At 44.5% G+C, this 25,944-nt stretch overlaps 1 protein-coding gene and 1 long non-coding RNA gene across 19 annotated transcripts in view; one reads left to right on the top strand and one right to left on the bottom strand.

The window, feature by feature from the left end:
• The window catches only part of add3a (adducin 3 (gamma) a), a 341,424-nt gene that overhangs the window by 28,424 nt on the left and 287,056 nt on the right, over positions 1-25,944 (bottom strand). For all 18 annotated transcript variants that reach the window (XM_070876511.1, XM_070876521.1, XM_070876514.1 and 15 more), the window contains 4 exons: positions 23,291-23,440; positions 23,051-23,194; positions 16,514-16,612; positions 14,412-14,585 (listed from right to left, as the gene is read on the bottom strand). In XM_070876511.1, the coding sequence (XP_070732612.1) occupies positions 14,412-14,585; positions 16,514-16,612; positions 23,051-23,194; positions 23,291-23,440 (567 nt within the window). The remainder of the gene's footprint in view (positions 1-14,411; positions 14,586-16,513; positions 16,613-23,050; positions 23,195-23,290; positions 23,441-25,944) is intronic.
• On the top strand, positions 1,070-6,872 carry LOC139260219 (uncharacterized). Its single transcript, XR_011592737.1, has 2 exons — positions 1,070-1,215; positions 5,481-6,872. It is a non-coding gene; the product is annotated as an uncharacterized lncRNA (long non-coding RNA).

Here is a 25,944-nt window from a genome sequence, read left to right as displayed (position 1 = left end):
AAGTCTGAGGAAAGTTTAGCCACTCGCTGGTTCTCAGGTAGTGTCTGAACGAGATCCAGGACAATCTGGTGAATACCTTTCAAACTTAGAATAGGGATAGAGATAGGGAAATTGTGCGATGACGCAAACCAAGCGGCGACTTGGAAAGGGAAAGATAGTTAGAGCTAGATAGGGATAGATGATCAATCATGGATCCAAAAAAAAATTAATAGGAAAGAAAAGAGACTCTTATGAATGTCTGTTTAAATGAGAAATGCTTCTGTGACTTTTACTGTAATAAAAAAGCCGGGGAGTTGAGGTTTGTTTTATCTCAAACAGAATGAAAGTTTGTTTTAACCCTTCGTAGTGTTGTCCTGTATGTGGGAAGTTTAAGAGTGTGAACCTTATTGAATTACGTATATTCGGATGATAAGTTGCGGAGCCAGGAAATGCCCAAAGGATAGATTTGTTAAAAAGAGAAAAAATTACATGGTCCCGGTGGTTTAAAAAAAAAAAGAAAAACTTGTTGAAAGAAAACATTCAGAGAAGGCACAGCAAAACAACTGAGAGGGATTCAAAAGGATTAAAAAAAAATTATATTAAATAACACGACCTTGAGGCTGGAACAATTGAGATAACGAAAAGCAGTCCACAGCCTACGTGCCAGACTTCTCTCTAGTTATAAAAAAAAGTAAAGTACTAAATAGGTGCTGAAAGAAAAAAATGTTCTGAGATTTTAAATTATGAAAAATATAAAATCACTCCTGTCCAATTGGCAGAAAAACTCCATTAAATTAGGGCTTTCATTGACTGATTGGATTTAAACTGCGCAGTAACGCGAAAGGATAGGGAAATTTGGAGACTAAAAGAAATTAATGGAGGCTCATAAGAAATCAAAATTAGAAAATTAGGCTCACAGGGAATAAAATGGGGATTTAAATAGAGGATAGGTGTTCAACTCAGGTACGACGAAGGGACCTTGTATATCACTTGGCCCGTCTAGGCTCTGATTGAATTTAAAAAAAAAACCCCGCAGCAACTCGGAAGGTAGGGCCGACGCGAACGCGCGGCCGAGAGAAGGGCCGAAGCGAACGCGCAGTGAAGCGAACGCGCAGTGACATCAACGCGCAGTGACGTAGACGCGCGGTGACGTAAACGCGCAGTGACGCCGACGCGTAGTGACGCAGAGGCGCAGCAACGCGAATCGCGAAAGTCAGTGCTAATGGCAGTAAGTCTGTAAGTCTTAAAGTGTTTAGAGTTTTAAGTAAAGTTTTAAGTATTGAGATCGCGCGGCGACGCGGACCGTGCGGCGATGCGGGTAAGTGTTAGAAGTCTTTGTCTATTTTGTAGATCGTGCGGCGATGCGGACCGTGCGGCGATGCGGGTAAGTGTTAGAAGTCCTTGTTTACCTTTTAAAGTTAAAGTATCTTAACTCGCGCGGCGACGCGAGCCACGGGTCGACGCGGATTGCGCGGCGACGTGAACTGCGAGGCAACGCGGATTGCGCGGCGACGTGAACTGCGAGGCGACGTGGTAGTTTAGTATTGAGATCGCGCGGCGATGCGGACCGTGCGGCGATGCGGGTAAATGTTAGCATTAGTAAAGTTTGGTTATTTGGAGTTAGTTAAAGTCCGTGTTAGTTCTGTAAAGTCTGTGTCTATTTTTAAGTTTGTTTAAATTGCATGACGACACGAACGCGTAGCGACACAGTAATACGAGGGGCAGTGTGAAAATGGGTAATCAGTTAGATAAAACCACGGATGCGGATAATCCGCTACAAAAGTTATGTGAGGAATTCCCTGAAAGAGCTGAAGACTTTAGAAAATTATCAGGAGCCCTGAACAAATTATTAGGGGATGACCAGTGGCCTCTAAGTGACACTAGAAGCGTAGAGGTAAAAAAAAAAGCACAGGGATTAATTTGGAGAAGGGGACGAGGAAAAGGGGATAAAAAAATTTAATTGCAACCTGGCGACATTATTGTCAGAAATCAAAAGATGCATCACTTCTATCGAGTTGGCAAACAAATGCTATTAAATTAGGACTTGCATTGACAGAGGGAACACATGTTAAAACTGTAGACGTCTTAAAAAAAGAATGAATGTACGCACGAGAAACTTGCTAAGAGATCCTCTGGGACCTCTGAGAAAGGTATTGATCAACTACAAGTTAAAATGGCTGGCTTTGTGTTAACCGAGGCTGATGATGAAATTGATGAGTGGCCACTGACTCAGCGCCCAACGGCGCCTCCGCACCCCCTGGCCTCTTGCTCCAGTCCTCTTCCCAACACCCTCCACCTAACACTCCGGTAAAAAGAGTTAGGAACAACCACATATCATCAAAGCAACAAACCCAAACTGACTCCTCATCCTCTGATAGCGATTCGGATCCCCAGTTCACAGGCAATATAGCCGAAAGGACCAGATGTCACACTCGAAAGGGCAGAACTATATCTCAACATCACAACAGTCCCGTAAATCTTCTAGTCAACCTACCAGTCCAAGTTGTGAAAGACATAGCAAACACCCCCGCCGATCGAGACGCAGAACTGTCAAGCAGTCAGACAGCTCTGAAACATCCACCGGCCTAGAAATGATTTCCAAGATCCCAAAGTCCCGACACCAATTCCCTGTCAGACCAATGCCAAACCCTGATGCACAACAAGCTGCAGACCACCTCTCTATAGATGTCTGTGATCTTCAAACAACTATTTGATTGCTCACGCTATCCGGACAGATGGAAAGGGCAGTTAGATATTATTGGCAGAAAAAGAAAGGGGAGGGGGGAGGTGCGCCCCCAACCCGGGTCAAGACTAAATACGTGACTAGAAAGGAAGAGCCATCTCGGGAGGAAGGATCAATAGAACCGTAGTGTGGCATACAGGATTGGATGGATAAGCAAGGATACGGTTATACTAAACAACCAAACGGCCCGAGCCCTGCTAATAAACCTCCCTATTGTCCCCAGCATGGTATGGGAAGAGGCCGGGACTGGGTAAGAGGAATTGACTGTTTTAATTGTGGGCAGGAAGGACATTGGAATAAAAATTGCCCCTACCGTCAGCATGGAAAAGGAAGAGGAGGAAGAGGAGGGGGCGGGGGGGGGGAGAGGAGGATCTTACACTAACTTCTCCCAGAACAACCCCTTTGGTCAATTGTCCCCCGATTGACTACGCAGCTTGATTGTGCAGGGATCCTCCCCGGACAACGAACCCATTCTGAATGAGTGGCAACCCTTTTTGATAGATACGGGAGCCTTCATGTCTTCTGTACAATCAAAGCTTGGACTCCCTGCTTCTACTGAAACACAGGAACTTTCAGGATTCCTGGGACGGATCTCGACATTCCCAGTGTCAGAACCGGTTAAAATGGGTTACCAGGAAGAATCGGTGGAACATCGAGTTGTTATCACAACCAATCTGGACTGTAACTTGATGGCTAGAGACCTCCTTTGCAAATTCCAGTTGCATTTGGAGTGTGGAGATAACGGGATTATTGTAAAACAGGAAACCCTTAAGCGGCAGTATTATACCACTAGAACCCCTCAGTGGTGGTCTCTGGACCTGCCGCAGGCACCCTATCACGTGACCCTAGCATACGATCCCAGTGGAAAGAATCAGGACCTGCAGAACCTTTATCAGGATCACGAAGGGGAAGTGAAGGGAATTCTATTAAGGGCTAGAGTGACTGGACTGGAAAGAGAGGCAGATTTTGTGGAAGTGGATAAGAATCTGTGGAAACAGCCCCTAACAATGGCACCGCATATTGCTTGTGAAGTATTAGCCCCTCACCATGCTAAAGATTTGGGAGTTATGGTACGCAAGGCCATAGATGAGGCTGACCCTACCAGCCGGGATGTGCAAATTGTAAAACATGGCCGAACAGTCCAATTTCATGGGGACCCCGAGAAGGTCTTAACGACTCTACAGCATCATACTGGCTCCGGCATACCTGACTATGTGGATCCTCATGTGTGGGCAGAGAACCCCTCCCAAGTGGGTTATACTCCCATTGATCCGATTGAGATCTCAGTGCAGGGCAATCCGACAGAACCCACTGAAATCACAGGCAATCCTAAACTGACTTTTTGGCACTATACTGCAATTAATCCGGCCTGTTTTCTTACTGAGCCACCCCAAGATGAGGAAGAACCCAGTCATGATTGTTTATGTTTGTTCACGGAAGTACTTCTATTAATCCAGAAGATACACGAATCTCAGGATACGCCATAGTAAACCAGGAGAATCAGGTCTTGGAATCTGCTGCTTTGAAACCGCCTATTCTGCTCAACAAGCTGAACTATTCGCCCTCACCCAAGCCTGTATCTTGGCCAAAGATCTCAAAGTCAATATCTATACCGACTCTAGGTATGCCTTTGGGGTGGCGCATGATTTCGGACAATTATGGAAAAATAGGGGATTCCTAACCTCACAAGGGAATGAGATATCTCATAAACAGTTAGTATCTGATTTGTTGCAAGCCCTCATGTTCCCCAAACGCATTGCCATTGTCAAATGTACCGCCCAACCTACCGGAAATTCTCTGGTTGATATAGGGAATCGTTGTCCTGACCAAGAGGCCAAACAGGCCTCTCGTGACCAACAGATGGTAGTGCCCAAAATTATGAGTCAGACTAAAAATCCTGCGAAGGATAAGTTAGCCTCGGAAAAACCAATGCCAACCATCCAAGATGTTATAAAAGCACAGGGGGACGCTCCTGAAAAAGATAAACTGTTGTGGAAATATTATGCATGTACTTATGACAATGTTTCTAAACTCTTGACCACTCCCGCGGAACAGACTTGCATGTCTGACGAGTTGGCCTCATGGGTTATAGATTGTCTGCATTTTGCTACTCATTGTGGAGCAAGGGCAACAAGTGATACACTTTTGGCTACTTGGTGGCACCCTAAACTCCAGGCGCTCACCCAGAACATCAGTAGTCGTTGCCTGGTTGGCCAGCAACATATTCCAGGGAAGGGAGTCCCCTGTGATTGGGATAAAACGCCCCTACCCGAAGGTCCCTTTGAGACATTTCAGTTGAACTACATTGAGTTGCAAAAAGTTCAGTGTTACAGATATGTGTTAGTAATAGTAGATGTGTTTAGCAGATGGATTGAAGCCTACCCTAACCTGGACAATAAGACTCAGACTGTTGTTAAGGTGTTAATGAGGGAAATTGTTCCTAGATATGAGATCTCAGCTAGACTGATGACCACCTATGTTCTTTCTCTGACTCAGGCTCTGCGACTAGTTCACAACCAGGTTCAAGATGCTCACCTCGACCTCTCAGTTTTACCCGAATTGTCCCTCGTGGCACCAGGGAAGTATGGATTCGGAAGGGATTAGAGCCACAATAGGAGGGGCCTTTTTAGGTGTCACTCACTACCCCCACTGCAGCCAAGGTTGAGGGGAAAAGTGCCTGGGTTCACCTGCACCACTGCAAGCTCATCACCATTTAAACAAATCTTGCTGGTTAGTCTAATTCCTGTTTCTGTTCCAGATCTCCTCCTCCCTATAGCTGAACAAGGCAGTTGAAGGAGGATCAGTTTGAACTCTTACCTGTCAGACAGCCAAATACACTGACGGAAACCTGAAGGGAAACGTGAAAACAGAACTCTTTTTATCAGCTAAATAATTGGACTATTTATAAGATGAGACTGTGTCTGTATGCTACTGTCTGCATAATAGTGTTGATATATGACAGTTTTGGTGCACGGGAAGGAAGACAAAGGCGAGAGCTCCATGTAAACACCTTTTTGTATATGTCTTACGTTTATGCGGAAAAAGGGCACTTCACTAGATGCTGGGTGTGTTCACATATCCCTATACATTCCAAAGGGGGAATTCCTTTGCGCACCGTTCCCCTGACCCTAACTGAGACTGTTAGATGGATTCAAAGAAACGATATTGGAACAGGTAGCTAACCGCACTGCTGAGGCTCTGGAGGGCATCACAGCTGAAATGGTAGCGATAAGGACCGTAGCATTACAAAACCGAATGGCCCTCGATTACCTGTTAGCTGAGAAAGGGGGAACGTGTGCCCTGATAGGATCTGAATGTTGCACTTACATTCCTGATAGTTCAGAAAACATAACCCACCTTGCCGATCACATAAGGAGGGAGGTGAAAAAGTTATCCACACCAGCAAAAGAACTTAGCAGGTTTGATTGGTTTCTGGGTGGATCTTGGAGATCCTATCTAATACATGGGGCAATTGTTCTCATCATAATAATTACCTGCTGTTTGATTGTTGGTTGCCTTAACCTCTGCTGTAAAGCAATGACAAGGTTAGCAGACCCTCTTGTGGTCAAGGGTTCCCGGGTTATGATCCAACAAACTAGAGAACTACTCAACAATGCAATACTCATAGAATGATCCTAAATGTTATCATAGAATGATAAAAGGGGGGATGTGGATATCTGAACGGAATATATGGAATTAAGGACAGTAAAGTAAACGGAATATATGAAAATGTATAAGCCATGGAAGAATAGCTGGGAGAATGTCAGATTGCAAATAGTGCAACATCAGCATAGCTAACAGTCTGTCTCAAGGTTTCAAGTCACTAATCCTGCCAATAATATATAATTGTAACATGAAATACATCTGCAGAATTGCAAGGTCTCAGTAAATAGTCACACCATTAGATTGAAACATTTAGAGGCAATACTTGAGCTTTCAAGAAGAACATCTCATATAGATTGACTAATGAGTGGCTGAGTTAGACTGTCAATCCATTTGTATTTTGTTATCTGATTTCAAAACTGTATAACTGTTAACGCTTTACGATGTAACTTCACCTATCCGTAGGGAGTGTGTACGCTCTATCCAGAGAGTATATCTTCTGTCTGATAGGTCTTACTGGCCGGTAATAAAGACTGCTTTGTTCAAAGCACAAGAGGTATTCGACTCAGTAATTTTACTGAACCAGATTGAGGTAAAAGAATCCAGGAATTAACATTATCATATGCCTCGGTGAATACATTGACTATATCCTGGAGTTCAGTCTCCAAATGTGCGCAGACGCAAACGTTGTCCGCATACTGCAGTTCAACAACAGAGATTTGGGAGGTCTTCGACCTAGCCTGGAGGCATCGTAGGTTAAACAGCTTCCCACTGGTTCTCTAGTTTAGTTCCACTCCGGCGGGGAGCTTGTTGACAGTGAGGTGGAGCATGGCAGAGAAAGATTGAATAGAGGGTTGGAGCAATGACGCTGCCCTGTTTGACCCCAGTTCGGAGTGGAATGGTCTGTAATGGATCCATTGGTAAGGATCACAGCCTGCATGTCATCGTGGAGCAGGCGAAGGACGTTGACAAACTTTTGGGGGCACCCAAAACGGAGGAGGAGGACACTCCATAAGCCCTCACGGTCAAGTGTCAAAGACCTTTGTAAGGTCGAAAAAGGCCATTTATAAGGGCTGGCGCTGCTCCCTGCATTTTTCCTGCAGTTGTTGTGCTGCAAAGATCATATCCATTGTTCCCCATAGGGGATGAAATCCGCACTGTCACTCTGGGAGGAGCTCCTTGGCCACAGGGAGAAGACAGTTGAGGAGGACCCTAGCGACAACCTTCCCAGTGGTTGATAGTAGGGAGATTCCCCTGTAGTTGCCACAGTCGAATTTGTTCCCCTTTTTAAAAATGGACACGATCACTGCATTTCTGAGATCCCCCCCGGCATGATCTCTTCCCTCCAAATGAGAGAGATGAGGTCATGTATCCGCTCCAACAGCGCCATATTTTAACGCCTCAGCAGGAATTCCATCCGCACCCGTAGCCTTGTTGTTCTTGAGCTGTTTTATGGCTTTGCCTACTTCTTGCAGCATTGGAGTTTCACTGAGGTGATGGCGGGTTGCATGCTACGGGATGGAGTTGAGAACACTCGAGTCAAAGGCAGAATCTTGATTGAGGAGATCTTCAAAGTGCTTCTTCCAGCTGGCCCTGACAGCCTCGGTGTCCTTGATGAGTGTTTCCCCGTTCTTTGCCAGGAGTGGGGTGGGGCCTTGGGAGTTTGGACCGTAGGTGGCCTTGACTGCAGTGAAGAATCCTCGTATGTCATGGCTGTCGGCTAGTTGTTGTATTACCTGCATTTTCTCCATCTACCACCTGTTCTTTAGGTCCCGGGTTTTTTGTTGGACCTCAGCCTTGAACCATCTGTAGAAACATAGAAAATAGGTGCAGGAGTAGGCTATTCGGCCCTTCGAGCCTGCACCACCATTCAATATCATGGCTGATCATTCACCTCAGTACCCCTTTCCTGCTTTCTCTCCATACCCCTTGATCCCTGTAGCCGTAAGGGCCGTATCTAACTCCCTCTTGAATATATACAACGAACTGGCATCAACAACACTCTGCAGTAGAGAATTTCACAGGTTAACAACTCTCTGAGTGAAGAAGTTTCTCTTCATCTCAGTCCTAAATGGCTTACCCCTTATCCTTAGACTGTGTTCCCTGGTTCTGGACTTCTCCAACTTTGGGAACATTCTTCCTACATCTAACCTGTCCAGTCCCGTCAGAATTTTATATGTTTCTATGATCCCCTCTCATCCTTCTAAACTCCAGTGAATACAGGCCCAGTCGATCCAGTCTCTCCTCATATGTCAGTCCTGCCATCCTGGGAATCATTCTGGTGAATCTTCGCTGCACTCCCTCTGATAGGTCCTTACTATACAGTATAAATGCACACGAGGCCCATGCTTGAGAGAAGGTCAGTCTGTGACCTGTCCTTTATTCCTTAGCACTCCAAGTGATGAAGGTGGGTGGAGCTTCCCCTTTTGTACCTGAAGGCCCAGGTTAGGAGTGTCTCCCACCTAGTGGTCATTGTTTTCACAGTGTACAACTTGGGTCAGATTATACATGGGTTACAATGCTGGTTGAATACGTGACACCCTCAATAGCAAGAATATCCTTCCTCAGATTAGGAGACCAAAACTGAACACAATATTCCATGTGAGCCCTCACCAAGGCCCTGTACAACTGCAGTAAGACCTCTCTGCTCCTGTACTCAAATCCCAGAGGCTATGAAGGCCAGCATACCATTTTCCGCCTTTACCGCCTGCTGTACCTGCATGCCAACTTTCAATAACTGATGTACCATGACACTCAGGTCCCGTTGCACCTCCCCTTTTCTTAATCTGCCGCCATTCAGATAATATTCTGCCTTCGTGTTTTTGCCACCAAAGTGGATAACCTCACATTTATCCACATTATACTGCATCTGCCATGCATTTGCCCACTCACCTAACCTGTCCAAGAAACCCTGCAGCCTCTTAACATCCTCTTCAGCTCACACCGCCACGCAGCTTAGTGTCATCTGCAAACTTGGAGATATTACACTCAATTCATCTAAATCATTGATGTATATTGTAAAAAGCTGGGGTTCCAGCACTGAGCCCTGCGGCACCCCACTAGTCACTGCCTGCCATTTTGAAAAGGACCCGTTTATTCCGACTCTCTGCTTCCTGTCTGCCAACCGTTCTCTATCTATGTCAGTACATTACCCCTAATACCATGTGCTTTAATTTTGCACACCAATCTCTTGTGTGGGACCTTGTCAAAAAGCCTTTTGAAAGTCCAAATACACCACATCCACTGGTTCTCCCTTGTCCACTCTACTAGTTACATCCTCAAAAAAATTCCAGAAGATTTGTCAAGCATGATTTCCCCTTCATAAATCCATGCTGACTTGGACCGATCCTGTCACTGCTTTCCAAATGCGCTGCTATTTCAGCTTTAATAATTGATTCCAACATTTTCCCCACTACTGATGTCAAGCTATAATTACCCGTTTTCTCTCTTCCCTTCTTTTTTAAAAAGTGGTGTTACATTAGCTACCCTCCAGTCCATAGGAACTGATCCAGAGTCGATAGACTGTTGGAAAATGATGACCAATGCAGCCACTATTTCTAGGGCCACTTCCTTAAGTACTCTGGGATGCAGGCGATCAGGCCCTGGGGATTTATCGGCCTTTAATCCCATCAATTTCCCGAACACAATTTCTCGACTGATAAGGATTTCCTTCCGTTCCTCCTTCTCACTAGACCCTCGGTCCTCTAGTATTTCCGGAAGGTTATTTGTGTCTTCCTTCGTGAAGACAGAACCAAAGTATTTGTTCAATTGGTCTGCCATTTCTTTGTTCCCCATTATAAATTCCCCTGATTCGGACTGCAAGGGACCTACGTTTGTCTTCACTAATCTTTTTCTCTTCACATATCTATAGAAGCTTTTGCAGTCAGTTTTTATGTTCCCAGCAAGCTTCCTCTCATACTCTATTTCCCCCCTCCTAATTAAACCCTTTGTCCTCCTCTGCTGAATTCTAAATTTCTCCTAGTCCTCAGGTTTACTGCTTTTTCTGGCCAATTTATATGCCTCTTCCTTGGATTTAACACGATCCTTAATTTCCCTTGTTAGCCACGGTTGAGCCACCTTCCCGTTGCTTTGAAGCACCCGAGTTTGGCTGTTACTTGAGGCTCTTCGCCTATTAGTTCTTGGATCTCCTGATCGTTTTCATCAAACCAGTCCTGGTATTTTCTGATTGAGTAACCAAGTGTCTTTTCACAGGCACTGGTTATGGAGGCCTGGAGGACAGATCAAGCGCTGTGGGCATTGAGCATCTCAGGGCCATCAAGGCATGCCAGATTGGCTGTGAGGCGCTGGCTTTATAGGGCTCTCTTAGCTGGATCTTTAAGTGCCCCGATATTAATTTTTTTGCGGCACTGCTTCTGCTGTCCCCTCTGCTTTGGGGCTATATTAATATTGATGATGGATCGGATTAGGCGATGGTCCGTTCATCAGTCATCAGCTCCCGTCATGGCACGGGTAATGCGTACATCCTTGCGATCCTTGGCTCGGACGATGACATAGTCCAGCAGGTGCCAGTGTTTGGAGCAAGGGTGTTGCCACGATGTCTTGTATTTGTCCCTCTGGCGGAACAGGGTGTTGGTGGTGAGGAGTTTGTGTTCTAGACATTTTTTCAGGAGTAGGGTGCCATTGGAGTTGGATTTCCCTACCCCCTCGCTGCGAATGACGCCTCCCCAGAGGGCTGTGTCTTTGCCGACCCTAGCATTAAAGTTTCCTAGGAGGATCAATTTGTCGTCCTTGGGGACGCAGGACAGGGATGGCTCGAGGTTGGAATAGAATCCCTCTTCAGCCTCATCCGTTGCATCGAATGTTGGGGCGCATGCACTGATGACTGTGGCGCATTGGTTCCGGGATAGGGTAAGGCGAAGGGTCATCAGGTGTTCATTAATCCCGCAGGGGGAGTCTTTGGGGCGGCCGACCAGTTCATTTTTGATGGCGAAGCCGACTTCATGAAGGCGGTGTTCTTCCTCCGGTTTTCCTTTCCAGAAAAAGGTATAACCTCCACCATGTTCTTTAAGCTGGCCTTCCCCTGTCCGCCGGGTCTCGCTTAGGGCGGTGATGTTGATGTCAAAGAGTCTAAGCTCCTGGGCAACTATGGCAGTGCGGTGCTCCGGCCTGTTGCTGTTGGAGTTGTCCGCTGTCCATTATGGTCCTGACGTTCCAGCCCCCGAACTTCATATTAAATGAGTGGAAGATGCCTGTGCATGAGTTCTTTTAACGTGGGGTGGCCGTTGCACACCGATCACGACACGGGCTTAGCTGAGCAAGGCCTTGGGCCAGTGGCAAGGGGGTCCAAGACAACTGGAGACCAGGCACCGCTATATGAGCTTAGTTGCTTACGGCGAGATGTTGGCGTAAGCTCGGCGCTGGGTAGCGCAGTTGATGGTAGGTGGTTGGGGGCAGGCATTGAGGGGGTCAGCGGTCCCCTGGAGTTCAGTGTGGGAGGTCAGAGTGGTCACAGCCAACACATGCTGGTGGAGAAGAGGCCAGGTCATCGGTGGGGAAGGAGAGGTCCAGCCGTCGTTGAGGGAGGAAGCGAGGCCAGTCTTCGTCGCTGGAGAGGAGGCCCAGACGCCGCTGGAGGGGGAGGGGGAGGGGGAGGGCCCGATCGTCGCTAGAGAAGGTCCGGTCGCCGTTGGAGCCTCACCTGGCTCGCAGGGCGTTGCCGAGGATCGGGTGGGACAGCTGAGTCGACGTCGAAGGAGCAAATCGCCAGAGAAGGTCGCTGAAGGAGGGAAGAGGTCCAGGTCCAGTTCGCTGCTGCAGCAGGAGGTTTGGTTGCCGTTGTTGGTGGTCCGGTCGTCGTCGTCAAGGAGTGGTGTGAGGCTTAAGAGGAAGATTCGCGCACGAGGTAGGCCCGAATTTGTGGATTGTAGGGTTTAAGGATGACGGAGAGATCCAGGTCCAGGTCGCCGTTGCAGGAGGTTCGCTGGTATTCCGGTCGTCGTCGCTGGTGGGAGGCATGGATATTTGGAGTGGAGGGGAGGTCCGTGCCTGAGGTAGGCCCAAATTTGTGGGATTTGTAGGATTAGGGTTTGGGTTTAAAGTCAAGTTAAGAAAATGGACCCCTTATTAGGATCTATTAGGACTAGGGGAAGTTTAGACAGTGGGAGGGGGGAGGTTGAGGGTGAAAAGTTGTTGGATGGTGGGAGATGACAAGGGTGAAGTTGTTTTGGCAGGGGAGCTCCCTACCATCTTGCCAAGTGGGTTTACTATAGGAAAATACAATGACACAATTTTTTACTCAATGACAATGTTTCTTGTTTATCCAATTAACCAAACAGAAATGGATATAGAACGCCCAATAGCATTGAATAGGTTATCATGCTTGTATATTTTGAATGTGTGCGTAGAAGGCTAAAAAGCACTATTTAAAAGTTGTATTTACAGTTATATCACCATAGGTTGCTCAGATTTTTCTCACTAATAAAATTATCTTAGAATATCTAAAGAAAGGCTGCCAGTTCAAAAATATAGTTCATTATAAATATAACTGATGTGTATTTATAATTTCAAAGAATGTGCATTTATATAGCGCCTATATGTCCTCAGTATGTCCTAAAGCGCTTTGCACTGTATTTTGTAGGCAAATACGGCAGCCAATTTACACATACCAAGGTCCACAAACAACAATGAGATAAATGACTAGCTAATCTGTTTTTGGTGGTGTTGATTGAGGGATAAATGTTGGCCAGGACACTGGGAGAACTCTCCTGCTCCTCTTCAAATAGTGTCATGGGATCTTTCATGCCCACCAGGACTTGGTTTCATGTGTGATCCAAAAGATAACAATGCAGTACTCCTTTCATGACTGCACTGAAGTGTCAGACGAGATAACGTGCTCAAGTCCTGGAGTGGGACTTTAACCCAAAACCTTCTAGTTCAGAGGCAAGAGTGCGACCACTGAGTCAAGGCTGACACCTCTCATTGCAATATAAACCCAGTTCTAATCCTGCCAGATGTAAAAGCACTAGAGACTCAATTCCAAAGTAACCTTCTACTCAGGACCTGATTCAAGTAGGCACAATGAAAACTTCCATTTTATAATAACCATTTATCACTTTGCCCCCGACCTGCGAGAGAACAGCTCCAAAGGTTGGGCTATAAAAGAGCTGGAGCGGCGGGCCTGGGACATCGTGGCTCCCCGACCTGCGCGAGAACAGCACCGCAGGTCGAGCTATAAAGGAGCTGGAGCGGCATACCACTTCAACCTCCAGCACGAGCTGCTCCAAGTATGCGATGATTTTGAGATGGGCGACGATATCAAAACCGTGGTCGCCGTTTTGGAGCGTGGGCAGGAACATCGGCAGGGCCCAGGTACAGAGGAGTGGGAAGGTCGGGGCGGATGAGTGGCGAGTGTTTGTGGCGAGATACGGTGAATGTTTATGGCGGAGGAGCGGTGAGAGATTGTAGCAGAGGTGCGACAGATGAGGGCAAGGGGCCCAGAAGAGCCGGGGGCCCAGGGGCAGCACGGGCCAGCCCACACTGTGATATGTGTGCGCATTAGGTCCGTGCAGAACAGGTCTCCTGTCGTCCTGGTTAACCCTTGCCACTGGACCAAGACCAAGCTCTATCAAGCCCGTGTGGTGGCTGATGTGCAACTGTCACCACACGTTAAAACAATTCACGCACAGGCATCTTCCACCCCCTCAATTCGAGTTCAGGACTGGAACATCGGGTCCTTCATCGAAACCCTGCGAACTCATGGAAGCAGGTCATCCTCGTTCAAGGGACCGCCTATGATGATGATGAACACATAACGTGCATTTCTTTGCACTTTACATGTTAAAAAAAAGACGTCTCAAGACACTAAGAAGCAGAGGAAAATAGTGAATGTTGAGCAGAAGGGAAAAAGAAAAAGGCGGCTAGTTGGCACAGCAGAAAGATTTGGCAAGGGCGTAGTGGCTGCAAGAATTGCTACAGATAGTGGAGCAAAGAACATGGAGCAGTCCAGCACTGGGATGAGCTGGGGGTTAGTATGGGGTGTATGGCTGGAGGAGATCATGGAGATAGGATGGGGTGAAGCGATGGAGAGATTTGAAAACGTGGATTAGGAAATTGAAAATATACGCACCAGATTGTCCAACATTCTCATCATAGCTTCAAATTCTTGTTCTCCAATTCTCCACTTTTGTGCAGTTCCCATATTGGTTCCATCAATGGCTACTTTCTGGGTGTAAGGCTTGAACTTTTCCAGATCCAGCAGCAGTAAATTATCCACTCCACCTGCACTTGCCAAGGCTCTCACCTTCAAATAAAACCACCTAATTAAAAGTGCATAGACCACTTCCAAGTTTTAAAATAATCAAATGCATCAGCCCAACAGAAGCAATGTTTGAGAGAATCATTCTTAGAAATATTTTCACTGTGCAAGTAGTACATTGAAAGTACACGGACATTTTGCTGCATAGTGCACACGATCTTGATATACATCTTCAGACAACACTTCGCCCAAAGATTAGAAATTCATTGCACATCTGATCAGTTTAACACAGTGAAGCATTGTTTATTGAGAATGACTGTGAATTATTTGCCAACAATGGTCCAATAAAAGCATAAAACTGCAAGATAATTCATTACTGTAATAAGCACTGTGCTGATTTAACAGTTAATTTCATACAAAGAAACTCTTTTATTCTAAAAACTTCTATACCAATTCTTTTCATAAAAGGCACTTCAATAGATTATATTGTATCAGGGGCAATTATGACAATTACTCGGAGTGGGTTGATTCTGAAGGGAAATCTCTTCTGAGCAGAGATTCATAGGTGATGTAATCATTGGCTTAATGATTAAATACATTTTTTCCCTCTAATTTACATAGGTAATTTGAAAGCATGTTCCCAAATCTAATTTTCTACCTTTCCAAAGGTAGCAAATCATACTGTTTCATGCTCGGATACAGTTTTACAGATACCAGTCAATATGGCAATTGTTCATATGTAAAGGGCAACCCTTTGACTATGGACAAGGGAGAGGATCATAACCAATATTTCCACTAAGCTACGCGGGTGCGCAGAATTGGAAAAGGTCCCGCCCAGGCCACTCACCGGCTTTTCCCTTGTAAATACCTACATGCGTAGAAATTTAAAGGGACCGCACATTAAAAGAAACAGGCCTGGCCAGGGAACAGGTAGCTTACAGGGAACATTGATTACAACCGAACCAGATGCACACTTTCTAGCAACAGCTTGTACTTTACAATGTAGTGAAACACCCAAAGATGTTTCATGGTAATGATTGAAACAGAACAGTTATCATAGACACAGTTTAAAACTTTTGAAAGCAAGTAAAGATAAACCTAAAGTGTAAATGTTTGGGAATAGAATTTCAGAGCTTAAGAGTGTGAACAATGAATGCTCTGCCATTCACAGTGGAGCACAAGAGACGTACAGTAGAAGTGGAGGGTGCCAACTGCGATATAGGGTTAGAGTAAGTTGCAGAAGTAGGGTAGGGCCATATAGAGATTTGTAAACAAGAACGAGCTGGGAAATAAGCAGTAATAGAAGAGTGGGCGGAGTTTTGAATGATTGAAATTTGTGCTGGGTGGAGCCAGGGAGGCTGGTAACGAGAGCACGGGAGAAGTTGAGCTTGGAGGCGACAAGGATGGATGAGAGCTTGAGATGACGGGCATGAGGTACGAATGGTGGCAGGCAGTGAAATGGATGTTGGATTGGATGCTGAAACTATTCAAGAGTCAAACAGCAAGCAAGGTTACATATCATTAGGTTCAGCCTGAGAAAGCAGCCACTGAAGGGCATGGAATTGGAGCGTTGATGCTAACATAGCTCATTGGATAACAATCAAATGGAAACCCTGGTTTATTTTTCCCCGAGCTCAAACACTTAAGACAATTACAGTGTTCCCTCCTCTGCCTTAGCTGAAATCAAGTAACTAAACATAGACCAGGTATTCGACATAGAACATAATTGCTGCTTTAGTTCAATACAACACTGCACAGTGTATATAGCCACTATAGCCCAAAAGCACTATATAAAATGGGTTTAAGAAAGTCTGAAAAGCTCAACCTACAGCTGAAAAATCATATCAGTAAAGCTTGTTCACTACACTTAAAAATAGGAATCATGTTTTCAAAGGAATGAAATAAGTTTAGTTATTACTGTAAGTAATCATTTACATAAATTGGCACCAGTTGTATACCATTTTTTGCATTACCTGGATCTCGCAGGCTAACTGTACGGTGTAGATGTAGTGAAAAGCTTCCTCTATGGTCTCACCGAGTGCTATTACACCATGGTTTCTAAGAACCAATACCTGAAAATAAAATCACGATTAGAGATGGCAGCAAGTAAAGAAACATGTAGGCTATTAACTCGATGGTCAATTTAAAACAGCAATTTTACTGTTTTTTTTTTATTGACAATGCTTTCCTTCCTTTTCCCTCCTTTTCTCCTCTCCTGAAGGCATTGAATCCTGGTTCCAAAGATGCAAATCTTCCTCATGTATCTTATTCAAGCAACCATTCTTCATGCATGTGCCTCGATAGTAAACATGGAGGGGTCATCACAACAAGTCTAATCAGGTCATAGAATAGTATAGCACAGAAGGAGGCCATTCAACCCGTTGTGCCTGTACTGACTCTTTGAAAGAGCTGTCTAATTTAGACCCACTCCCCAGCTTTTTCCCCATAACCAGGCAAAATAGTCTTCTTCAAGTACATAAGAATGAGGAGCAGAAGGCCCCTTGAGCCTGCTCCGCCATTTAATATCATGGTTGATCTGATCTTGGGCTCAGTTCCACTTCCTTGTACGCTTCCCATAATGCTTCACTCCTTTATCGTTCAAAAATCTCCACCTTAAATACATTCAATGACCCAGCTTTCACAGCTCTCTAGGGCAGAGAATTCCACAGATTTACGACCCTCAGAGAAGAAATTCCTCCTCATTTCAGTTCTAAAAGGACGACCCCTTATTCTGAAACTATGCCCCCTAGTTCTAGATTCCCCCATGAATGGAAATATCCTCACTGCATCTACCTTGTCGAGCCCCCTTGTTATCTTATATGTTTCAATACCATCACCTCTCATTCTTCTAAACTCCAATGAGTATAGGCCCAATCTGCTCAACCTTTCTTCACAAGTCAACCCCTTCATCTCAGGAATCAACCTAGTTAACCTTCTCTGAACCGCCTCCAATGCAAGTATATCCCTCCTTAAATAAGATCAAAACTGTACGCAGTATTCTAGCTGTGGTTTCACCCTGTACAGTTGTAGCAAGACTTCTCTGCTTTTATACTCCATCCCCCATCCATCCTTCCTGATTACTTGCTGTACCTGCATTCTAACTTTTTGTGTTTCATGCTCAAGGACCCCAAGGTCCCTCTGAATTTTCCAATTGACTTTTGAAAGTTACTATGGAATCTGCTTTAACCACACTTTCAGGTAGTGCATTACACATCTTAACAACCCAGTGTGTGAAGAAATTTCACGTCATTTCCCGTTTAGTTCTTTTGCCAATTATTTTAAATCTATGACTTCTGGTTACCGACCCACTTGTCATAGGAAATATTGTTTCCCTACTGGGTTTATCAAAACTCCTCATAGTTTTTACTACCTCTATTAGGTCTCCACTTAATCTTCCCTGCTCTAGGGAGAACAAATCCAGCTTCCGGAATCTCTTCACATAACTGAAGTCCCTCATCCCTGGTATCAGCCTGGTATACCTCCCCTGGGCCTTGGCATCCTTCCTAAAGTGCGGTGCCCAGAACTGTACACAATATTCCAGATGAGGTCTAACCAGTGATTTGTAAAGGTTTAGCATGACTTTCTTTTCTTGTATTCAATGCCCCTATTTACATACCAAAGTATCCCATATGCTTTCTTAACTGCCTTATCATCTTGCCGGCACTTTCAAGGATTTGTGACTATGCACCCTGCAGATCCATCAGCTCTTGTAACCCCCTCAAAATAGTACCATTTAGATTATACTGCCTCTCCATGTTGTTTCTCCCAAAGTGTTTCACATTTCACATTTATCTGCATTAAATTGCATCTACAAAGTGTCTGCCCATTTCATCAGTCTATATCCTCCTGAAGTCTGCTACTATCCTGTTTACTATTTACTACATTGCAAAGTTTTGTATCATCCACAAACATCAAAACTGTACTCCCTATACTCAGGTCCAGGTCATTTATATATAACAAGAAATGCAATGGTCCTACTACTGACCCCGGGGGACCCCACTACATACTTGCCTCCAGTCAGAAAAACATCCATTCACCATTACACTCTGTCTCCTATCCCTTAGCCAATTTTGTACCCAAGTTATCACCATCCATTTAACACCCTGTGCTTCTATTTTCCAAATAAGTCTGTTATGGTACTTTTTCAAATGCATTTTGAAAGTCCATATATACATCTACCACACTACCTTCATCAACCTTTTCTGTTACTTATCAAATAACTTAATCAGGTTAGTCAGATACGATTTGCCTTTAACAAATCGTGTTGGTTGTGCCTTATTAACCCATGCTTCTTCAAGTGAGAATTAATTTTGTTCTCATTAATGGTCTCCAGTAGTTTTCCCACCACTGAGTTTAGACCGACTGCTTGTAGTTACCATGTTTATCCCTCTCTTCCCTTTATTGATCAGGGGTGTAACATTTGCAATCCTCCAGCGCTCTGGCGCCATTTCCATATCCAAGGAGGATTGAAAGATTGTGGTCAAAGCCTCTTCTAACCGCACCCTAGCTTTCCTCAGCAAGCTCGGATGCATCCCATCTGGACCAGGGTACTTGTTAACTTTGAGTGATGCCAACCTATTTAATAGCTCCTTTCTATCTATTGTTATCGTATCCAATATCTATACTCGCCCCTCCTCTACTGTAACATTTTCATCCTCTTCTTTTGTGAAGAGGGATTCACAGTACTCATTCAGTACCTCAAGTCATGCCTCTGCCTCCATAAGAAGCTTTCCTTTTTTTGTTGCTGATCAGCCCTACTATTCCTTTAGCTATCTTTATACATTTTATATGTCAATAAAAGATTTTGGGGTTCATGACCCCCATGTGGCAACTTGCGCTTGTAACTAGTTAACCTTATTTGTAACATTCCTCGCATTAACACACATGCTAGTCAGCTTCAATTTTTTAACCATGTAATTCCTGCTCTTTCTATACTATTCTTTGTTTTGTTGTTGTTTGTCCCTCCTGGTTTTTTGCATGCCTTGCCTTTCCTCTCTGCTGTTACGTCCTGGTGCTCTACCTCCTGCAAATTAGTTTAAATCCTCCCCCACAACACTAGTTAACCTCCCTACCTTGATCCCAGTCCTGTTCAGATGCAACCTGTATCTATCCGGCTTATTCAGATCCTTCCTGTCCCAGAATTGGCCCCAATGTTCCAGGAATCTGAAGTTCTCAATGCTGGACCACTTCTATGGCCACACATTCACCTGCACTATCTTCCTGTTTCTGTATTCACTAGCACTGGGAGTAATCAGAGATTACCAACTTCGAGGTCCTGTTCTTTAATCATTTTCCTAGCTTCTGAAACTCTGCTTGTAGGACCTCAACCCTTTTCCTGCCTATGTCATTGGTTCCAACATGGACCACAACTTCTGGCTGTTCCCCTTCCCCTTGTAGAATGTCCTCGATCCGTTCAGTGATATCCTTTATCCTGGCACCAGGGAGGCAACACACTATTCACCTACCCCCCACTATCAAATCCCCCGTAACAACTGCAATACTACACTGTGCAGCTGAGTCTTCCACGGTGCTGTGGGTTTGCTTCTGACTGCACTCCTCCGAGGTATCATCACCCTCACTGGTATTCAACACTACATACAGGTTTGTGAGTGCCACACTCCCGGGTATTCCTGCTCTGTCTGCCTATTCCGCCTATTTCTGCTGGTGGTCACCCACTCTTTCTCACCCGAACTATCAATAGGTGTGGGTGACCACCTCCTGAAATGTGCTATCCATGAAACTCTCACTTTCTCAACACAGCAAGCATCCCTCAAGCTCCGAGCTTGAGCAGTTGGAGGCACATCCTCCATGTGTGGTTTTCTAGGACACATGGAAGTATTCTGGAGTTCCCACATGACACAGGATGTGCATGCATCAGATCCCAGCTGTTGTGCCATGTTAGATAAGTTATTTAAAATTGTTTTTTTTAGCTTTAAGGTTGTTGGGACTAATATCCTCACCTAACATTCTTGCAATATGCATCTAAAAGATTTCACTATTTAACAGTCAGCAGCAGGAATCCTTGTTGATTTTGCCGACCTCAATCCAGAGTCGAGGTTTATGGGGAGCGGGCAATGAAGTGGAGTTGAGGCCATGATCTTATTGAATGGCGGAGCAGGCGCGAGGGGCCGAATGGCCTACTCCTATTTCCTATGTTCTTATGACACTGAGGCTAAATAGAGGACACTTTCTGCCACCCTAGCTGAGATCAATAACTCTGTATAAATCAGGAATCAAACCAGATTATCTTCTTAACTGTATGGCTCAGCTACATGAGGCACTGAGCAGCTTAATTTATTGGCTTTTAACAAGTTATTTTTAATCACACTGCATTAACAATATTTAAGCATTATTACTAATAATGTTGACTTGCTCATTGGCTGCATGCTGGAATATCATTAATTCTAATAGTAAATTACTAAAGGCAAAGCATAAGCCTATTTAACAGTACAAAGAAACTTATTGGGCATTGTTAATAAGAATTCAAATGAAGCATTTTGATTCCTTATATATTCTAGACTACTTACATAATATGAATGATTGGAGAAATATTTTACACTGGGACTGGGATATTTCCAAAGTAGAAAGCCCTCTGAGATGAATCATGACATATTAACAGAATGTCCTGCACAAATACCCCATTTGAAAGTGGTGATAAAAATGATCTCCCACATCAGGGACTGCAGTAACATTTCATAAATTGTACAGTATTTCTGTACTCAGAAAAATGGGCATGAGCACAAACACAAATGGATATTGTCACATAGATGGAGCAAATGATTCGAGAACAGATTTAACAAACTGCTATATTTTAAATGTGTAAAAAGCTCCTTCCAAAGAAACATATACATATATATTTGACAAACATAGCAATCTTTGAATTCTTATATACTCTCTGCTCAACTTTGTTGGGGAAATGCTTAAACGGCATTGTGAATTTACAAAATAATTCAACACAAACTCATGCTGGAGTAGTTAGCCTTTGGTACCATGCCCAATTTTCTATTCTTCATGTCAAAACCTAGGCAGGGTCAACAAGCTATTCATTTGAAACCAATTCAGCTGATCCCAATGCTGTTCAACACCAATACTTGTGAACTTTCAAATAGCTGAATGCTATCTCACCATAGCTTAAAAGACACGGAGCCCAAATGTAGTACTTACTTTTTTTGGAATTAGGAACAGGAGTAGGCCATGTGGCCCCTCGAGCCTGCTCCACAACTCAATAAGATCGTGGCTGATCTTCGACCTCATCTCCACTTTCCTGCCCGATCCCCATATTCCTCGATTACGCTAGAATCTAAAAATCTACTAGTTCAGCCATAAATATACTCAATATCCACTGCCCTCTGGGGCAGAGAATTCCAAAGATTCACATCCCTCTGAGTGAAGAAATTCCTCTTCTTTGTCTTAAATGGCCTATCCCGTATCCTGAGACTATACCCCCTAGTTCTCTCCAGCCAGGAGAAATAACTTCTCAGCAACGACCCTGAATCCCCCTCAGAATGTTATATGTTTCAATGAGATCACCCCTCATTCTTCTAAACTCCTGAACGTATAGACTCAATCTACTCAATCTTTCCTCATAGGACAACCCTCTCATCTCAGGGATCAATCTAGTGAGCCATGGTTGCACCACCTACAAGGCAAGTACATCCTTCCTCAGATAAGGAGACCTCCAGGTACTGTCTCACCAAAGCCGTGTACAATTGTAGTAAGACTTCCTTACTCTTGTACTCCAATCCCCTTGTAATAAAGGTCAACATGCCATTTGCCTTGCTAACTGCTTACTGTACCTACATGCTAACTTTGTGTTTCCTGTATGAGGATACCTAAATCTCTCTGAACACCGACATTTAATAGTTTCTCACCATTTAAAAAATATTCTGTTTTTCTATTCTTTCTACCTAAGTGTGTAACCTCACATTTCCCCACATTATACTCCATCTGCCACCTTATTGTCCACTTACTTAACCTGTCTATATTCCTTTGCAGACTCTTTGTGTCCTCCTCACAGCTTATTTTCCCACCGAGCTGCATATCGTCAACAAACTTGGATACATTGCACTTGGTCACTTTATCTAAGTCACTAATATAGATTGTAAATAGTTGAGGTCCAAGCACTGATCCTTGCAGCACCCCATTAGCCTTTCAACTGAAAAATGACCGTGTATCCCTACTCTCTGTTTTCTATTCATTATCCAATCCTCTACCTATGCTAATATACTACCCCCAATCCCTTGAGCCGTTATCTTGCATAGCAACCTTTTATGTGGCACCTTATATTGCCACCATGGCAGGCATGAGCTAATTTAGCATAGATTAAGGATTGAATTTGGGATCTTCTCATTTGTGTCATTCGTCATCATATGTGCAATCCATCCAAAGGTAGAGATTTAGGGGTGGGCGGGAGAAAGAGAAGAGATCCAAAAATAGCACTACCATATAAAATAAAGTCAGAAGATCAATTGTCCACTTTGAGCACTGCAGGAGGTACTGTGTGACCTTACCTTGCAAGCTGTACCTAGACACTTCTGGAGTTGAATTCGGTCACTCTCTTCATCAAGTGAACCATGGTAATCATAATATGCAACATCGCCCACAATCAAGGCCTCTTGGGATATTGGCAGGATACCACACTTCATGGTTGAAACCTGTGGTGGGGGGAAAAAAACATTAATTTTCATGAATTGAATATGAAAAATGCTGCATGGTTTAAAACCGAAACACTTTAAAAAAAAATCACTTACAGCAGCAGCTGCTGGTGTGTGTATATGTATAGCACATCGGACATCGGGGCGTGTTGCATAGATGGCAGCATGTGGGCTGAACGATGCTTGGTCAATTCTCAGATTTGTGCTCCCCTGGTCCACTACTTTACCCAGTATGTTAACTTTCACCTATTTATAGAAAAACATATGCTGTGGTGAATATCTATGATCCTGACTATCTTATTTTCTTGGCTTCTAAAAAATGACAAGCTAGCATTCATTGGCTGCTTATACCATATATTTTCATTTGATTCTCACACTGCAAGGCTAGTCATTAAAATACATCACAAGCTAGGTTTGGATGACAAAGGTCTTTTCAGACCATTTTTATCTTTCCAGGATACCAACCCAATCATCTTTCCAGGACAGAATCTGTTTCTTACACGATGCTTATGAACAGCTATGGTCATACATACAATATTAAAAATATGTCAAATAGAACACAACTGGCATTTAATTCAAAGCAAAAATATAAATACATTGTGACCAGAAGATTCCAGGCTCAATTTCCAGGCTGTGCTGGGGTAGCTGATCTCAGCTTCAATGCTCCTGAGTTAGTAACAAGGCGGATGGGGGAGGGAAAGAGAATCATAATCCTGATTGCTTTGCTGTGATTCCTGCTAGAAAGTGCACATTTTGGCATTGGACAAGCGCACAGGATTGAACGCAATGTGATGCAACGCTCTGTCTAGAGTCATAGATGTAGAATGGCCGGCCTCTTGGGCAAGGCACCGAAAACCAACAGATGTTTGTGTAACTATATGGCAACACAAGCTACACCTTTCAGAAAAGGAGGAAGAAAACAATGTTTTATTGATATTTTCAGGCTTTTGAAACAGATCAAAAAATAGCCTGCGGCAGTAGCGGCTGGATGGTCCCATGAATAAAAAAAATCAATACATTACAACAGTGACTTCATAAGTACTTCATTGGCTGTAAAGCGCTTTGGGACGTCTTGAGGTTGTGAAATGTGTTGTATAAATGCAAGTCTTTCCTACAATAAATTGACTTTAGATTTCATTATATACTAAAACCGATTATGTTCGCCAATCACTACTCAATGAAATCTTAACTAGTTCAGGAGAATGATCTGCTGGAGCGCTGCCAGCTACATTGATCTACAATGAAAATGTAGCTCCTTAACTTCATAAAGAATAACTGAGTAACTACAGGAGGTGCCCATTCTCTAACCTCATTACAAGACCTCTGTGTTGTTTCCCCTCCTCGGTCTAATATGTATAAATATTAGATTATGCTGGCAGCTTCAAACAAAATTCAGAACAATATCACTACATCCACATATCAAATAAATGTTGACTTTTCCAGATTAATGTGAAAAAAATAAAATTTTGTGATGCTAAGAATTTTAACCAAAAGTTTTCCTCCTTCCATATTTACTTGTACAGAAAACACTGATGCATGTTCTATGGAGCTACATTCTGAGGAATAACTGCTGGAACAAGACCAGGGTCTGGAAATTCGTTTCGCCCATTATGTGTTCCAGGCCATGGTCTTGGTTGGTGAAGCCACCTGAAAGGTTGAGGCTCAGTTCACCAGCCATGCTCTGCGCATGCAAGTGTTGCGCACCTTCTTGTTCTCTCCTCAGTCTCACCCCTCCTCGCACTACCCTTTCACTCTTGATATGTGTTTGCAGAAAGTCAGCCTGCTCTAGCCTCATTGCAATGTTCCCATATGCACTATGCACAACCACGCAGATTCTAATGGACATATGCACACTTCCAGACAGTAGGAGCTATTCTACTCTGGAAGGCACATATGCCACACGGTGAGCTGCACACTCACTCACACCACCTTGTTTATTTTATTGCAGGAGAAATTGGCTCACAATTGTCGAGAGCAGCAGCACATCGGAGGTGGGGAGCCTGATATACAGGACCTCACAGGTCGAGGAGTGAGAATCTGCCCTCATGGGCACACCAGTTGGCGCGGTAGCGGGTGGCGAGGCAGAGCCCCCTGTGGATAGTGACGGTATGTAAATGCAGTTTGCGCCTTTTGTGAGATCCGTGACCCTTGATAGCAAATGGAGATTCCTCCTCCGTTTCGGCTGCTCCCAAAAGTTTGTCACGATCCTCCGCCTGCTCCACGATGACATGCAAGCCGTGATCCTGGCCAATGGATCCACCACAAACCCAATCCACATCCAGACTGGGGTCAAGCAGGGCTGCGTCATCGCGCCAACGCTCTTCTCGATCTTCCTTGCTGCAATGCTCCATCTCACTCTCAACAAGCTCCCCGCTGGAGTGGAACTAAACTATAGAACCAATGGGAACCTGTTCAACCTTCGTCGCCTCCAGGTCGTCCCATCCTCTGTCATCGAACTACAGTACGCGGACGACGCTTGCGTCTGCGCACAGAGGCTGAACTCCATGCCATCGTCAACATCGTCAACATCTTCACCGAGGCGTATGAAAGCATGGGCCTTACACTAAACATCCATAAGGCAAAGGTCCTCCACCAACTTGAACCCCGCCACATAGCACTGCCCCCCGGTCATCAAAATCCACAGACAACGTGGACCAATTTCCATACCTCGGGTACCTACTTTCAGCAAGGGTACTCATCGATGACGAGATCCAACACCGCCTCCAGTGTGCCAGCGCAGTCTTCGGTCG

Source organism: Pristiophorus japonicus, chromosome 3 (genome assembly GCF_044704955.1).
Source record: "Pristiophorus japonicus isolate sPriJap1 chromosome 3, sPriJap1.hap1, whole genome shotgun sequence".
Lineage (NCBI taxonomy): Eukaryota > Metazoa > Chordata > Chondrichthyes > Pristiophoridae > Pristiophorus > Pristiophorus japonicus.
This window is presented reverse-complemented; position numbering and strand designations above follow the sequence as displayed.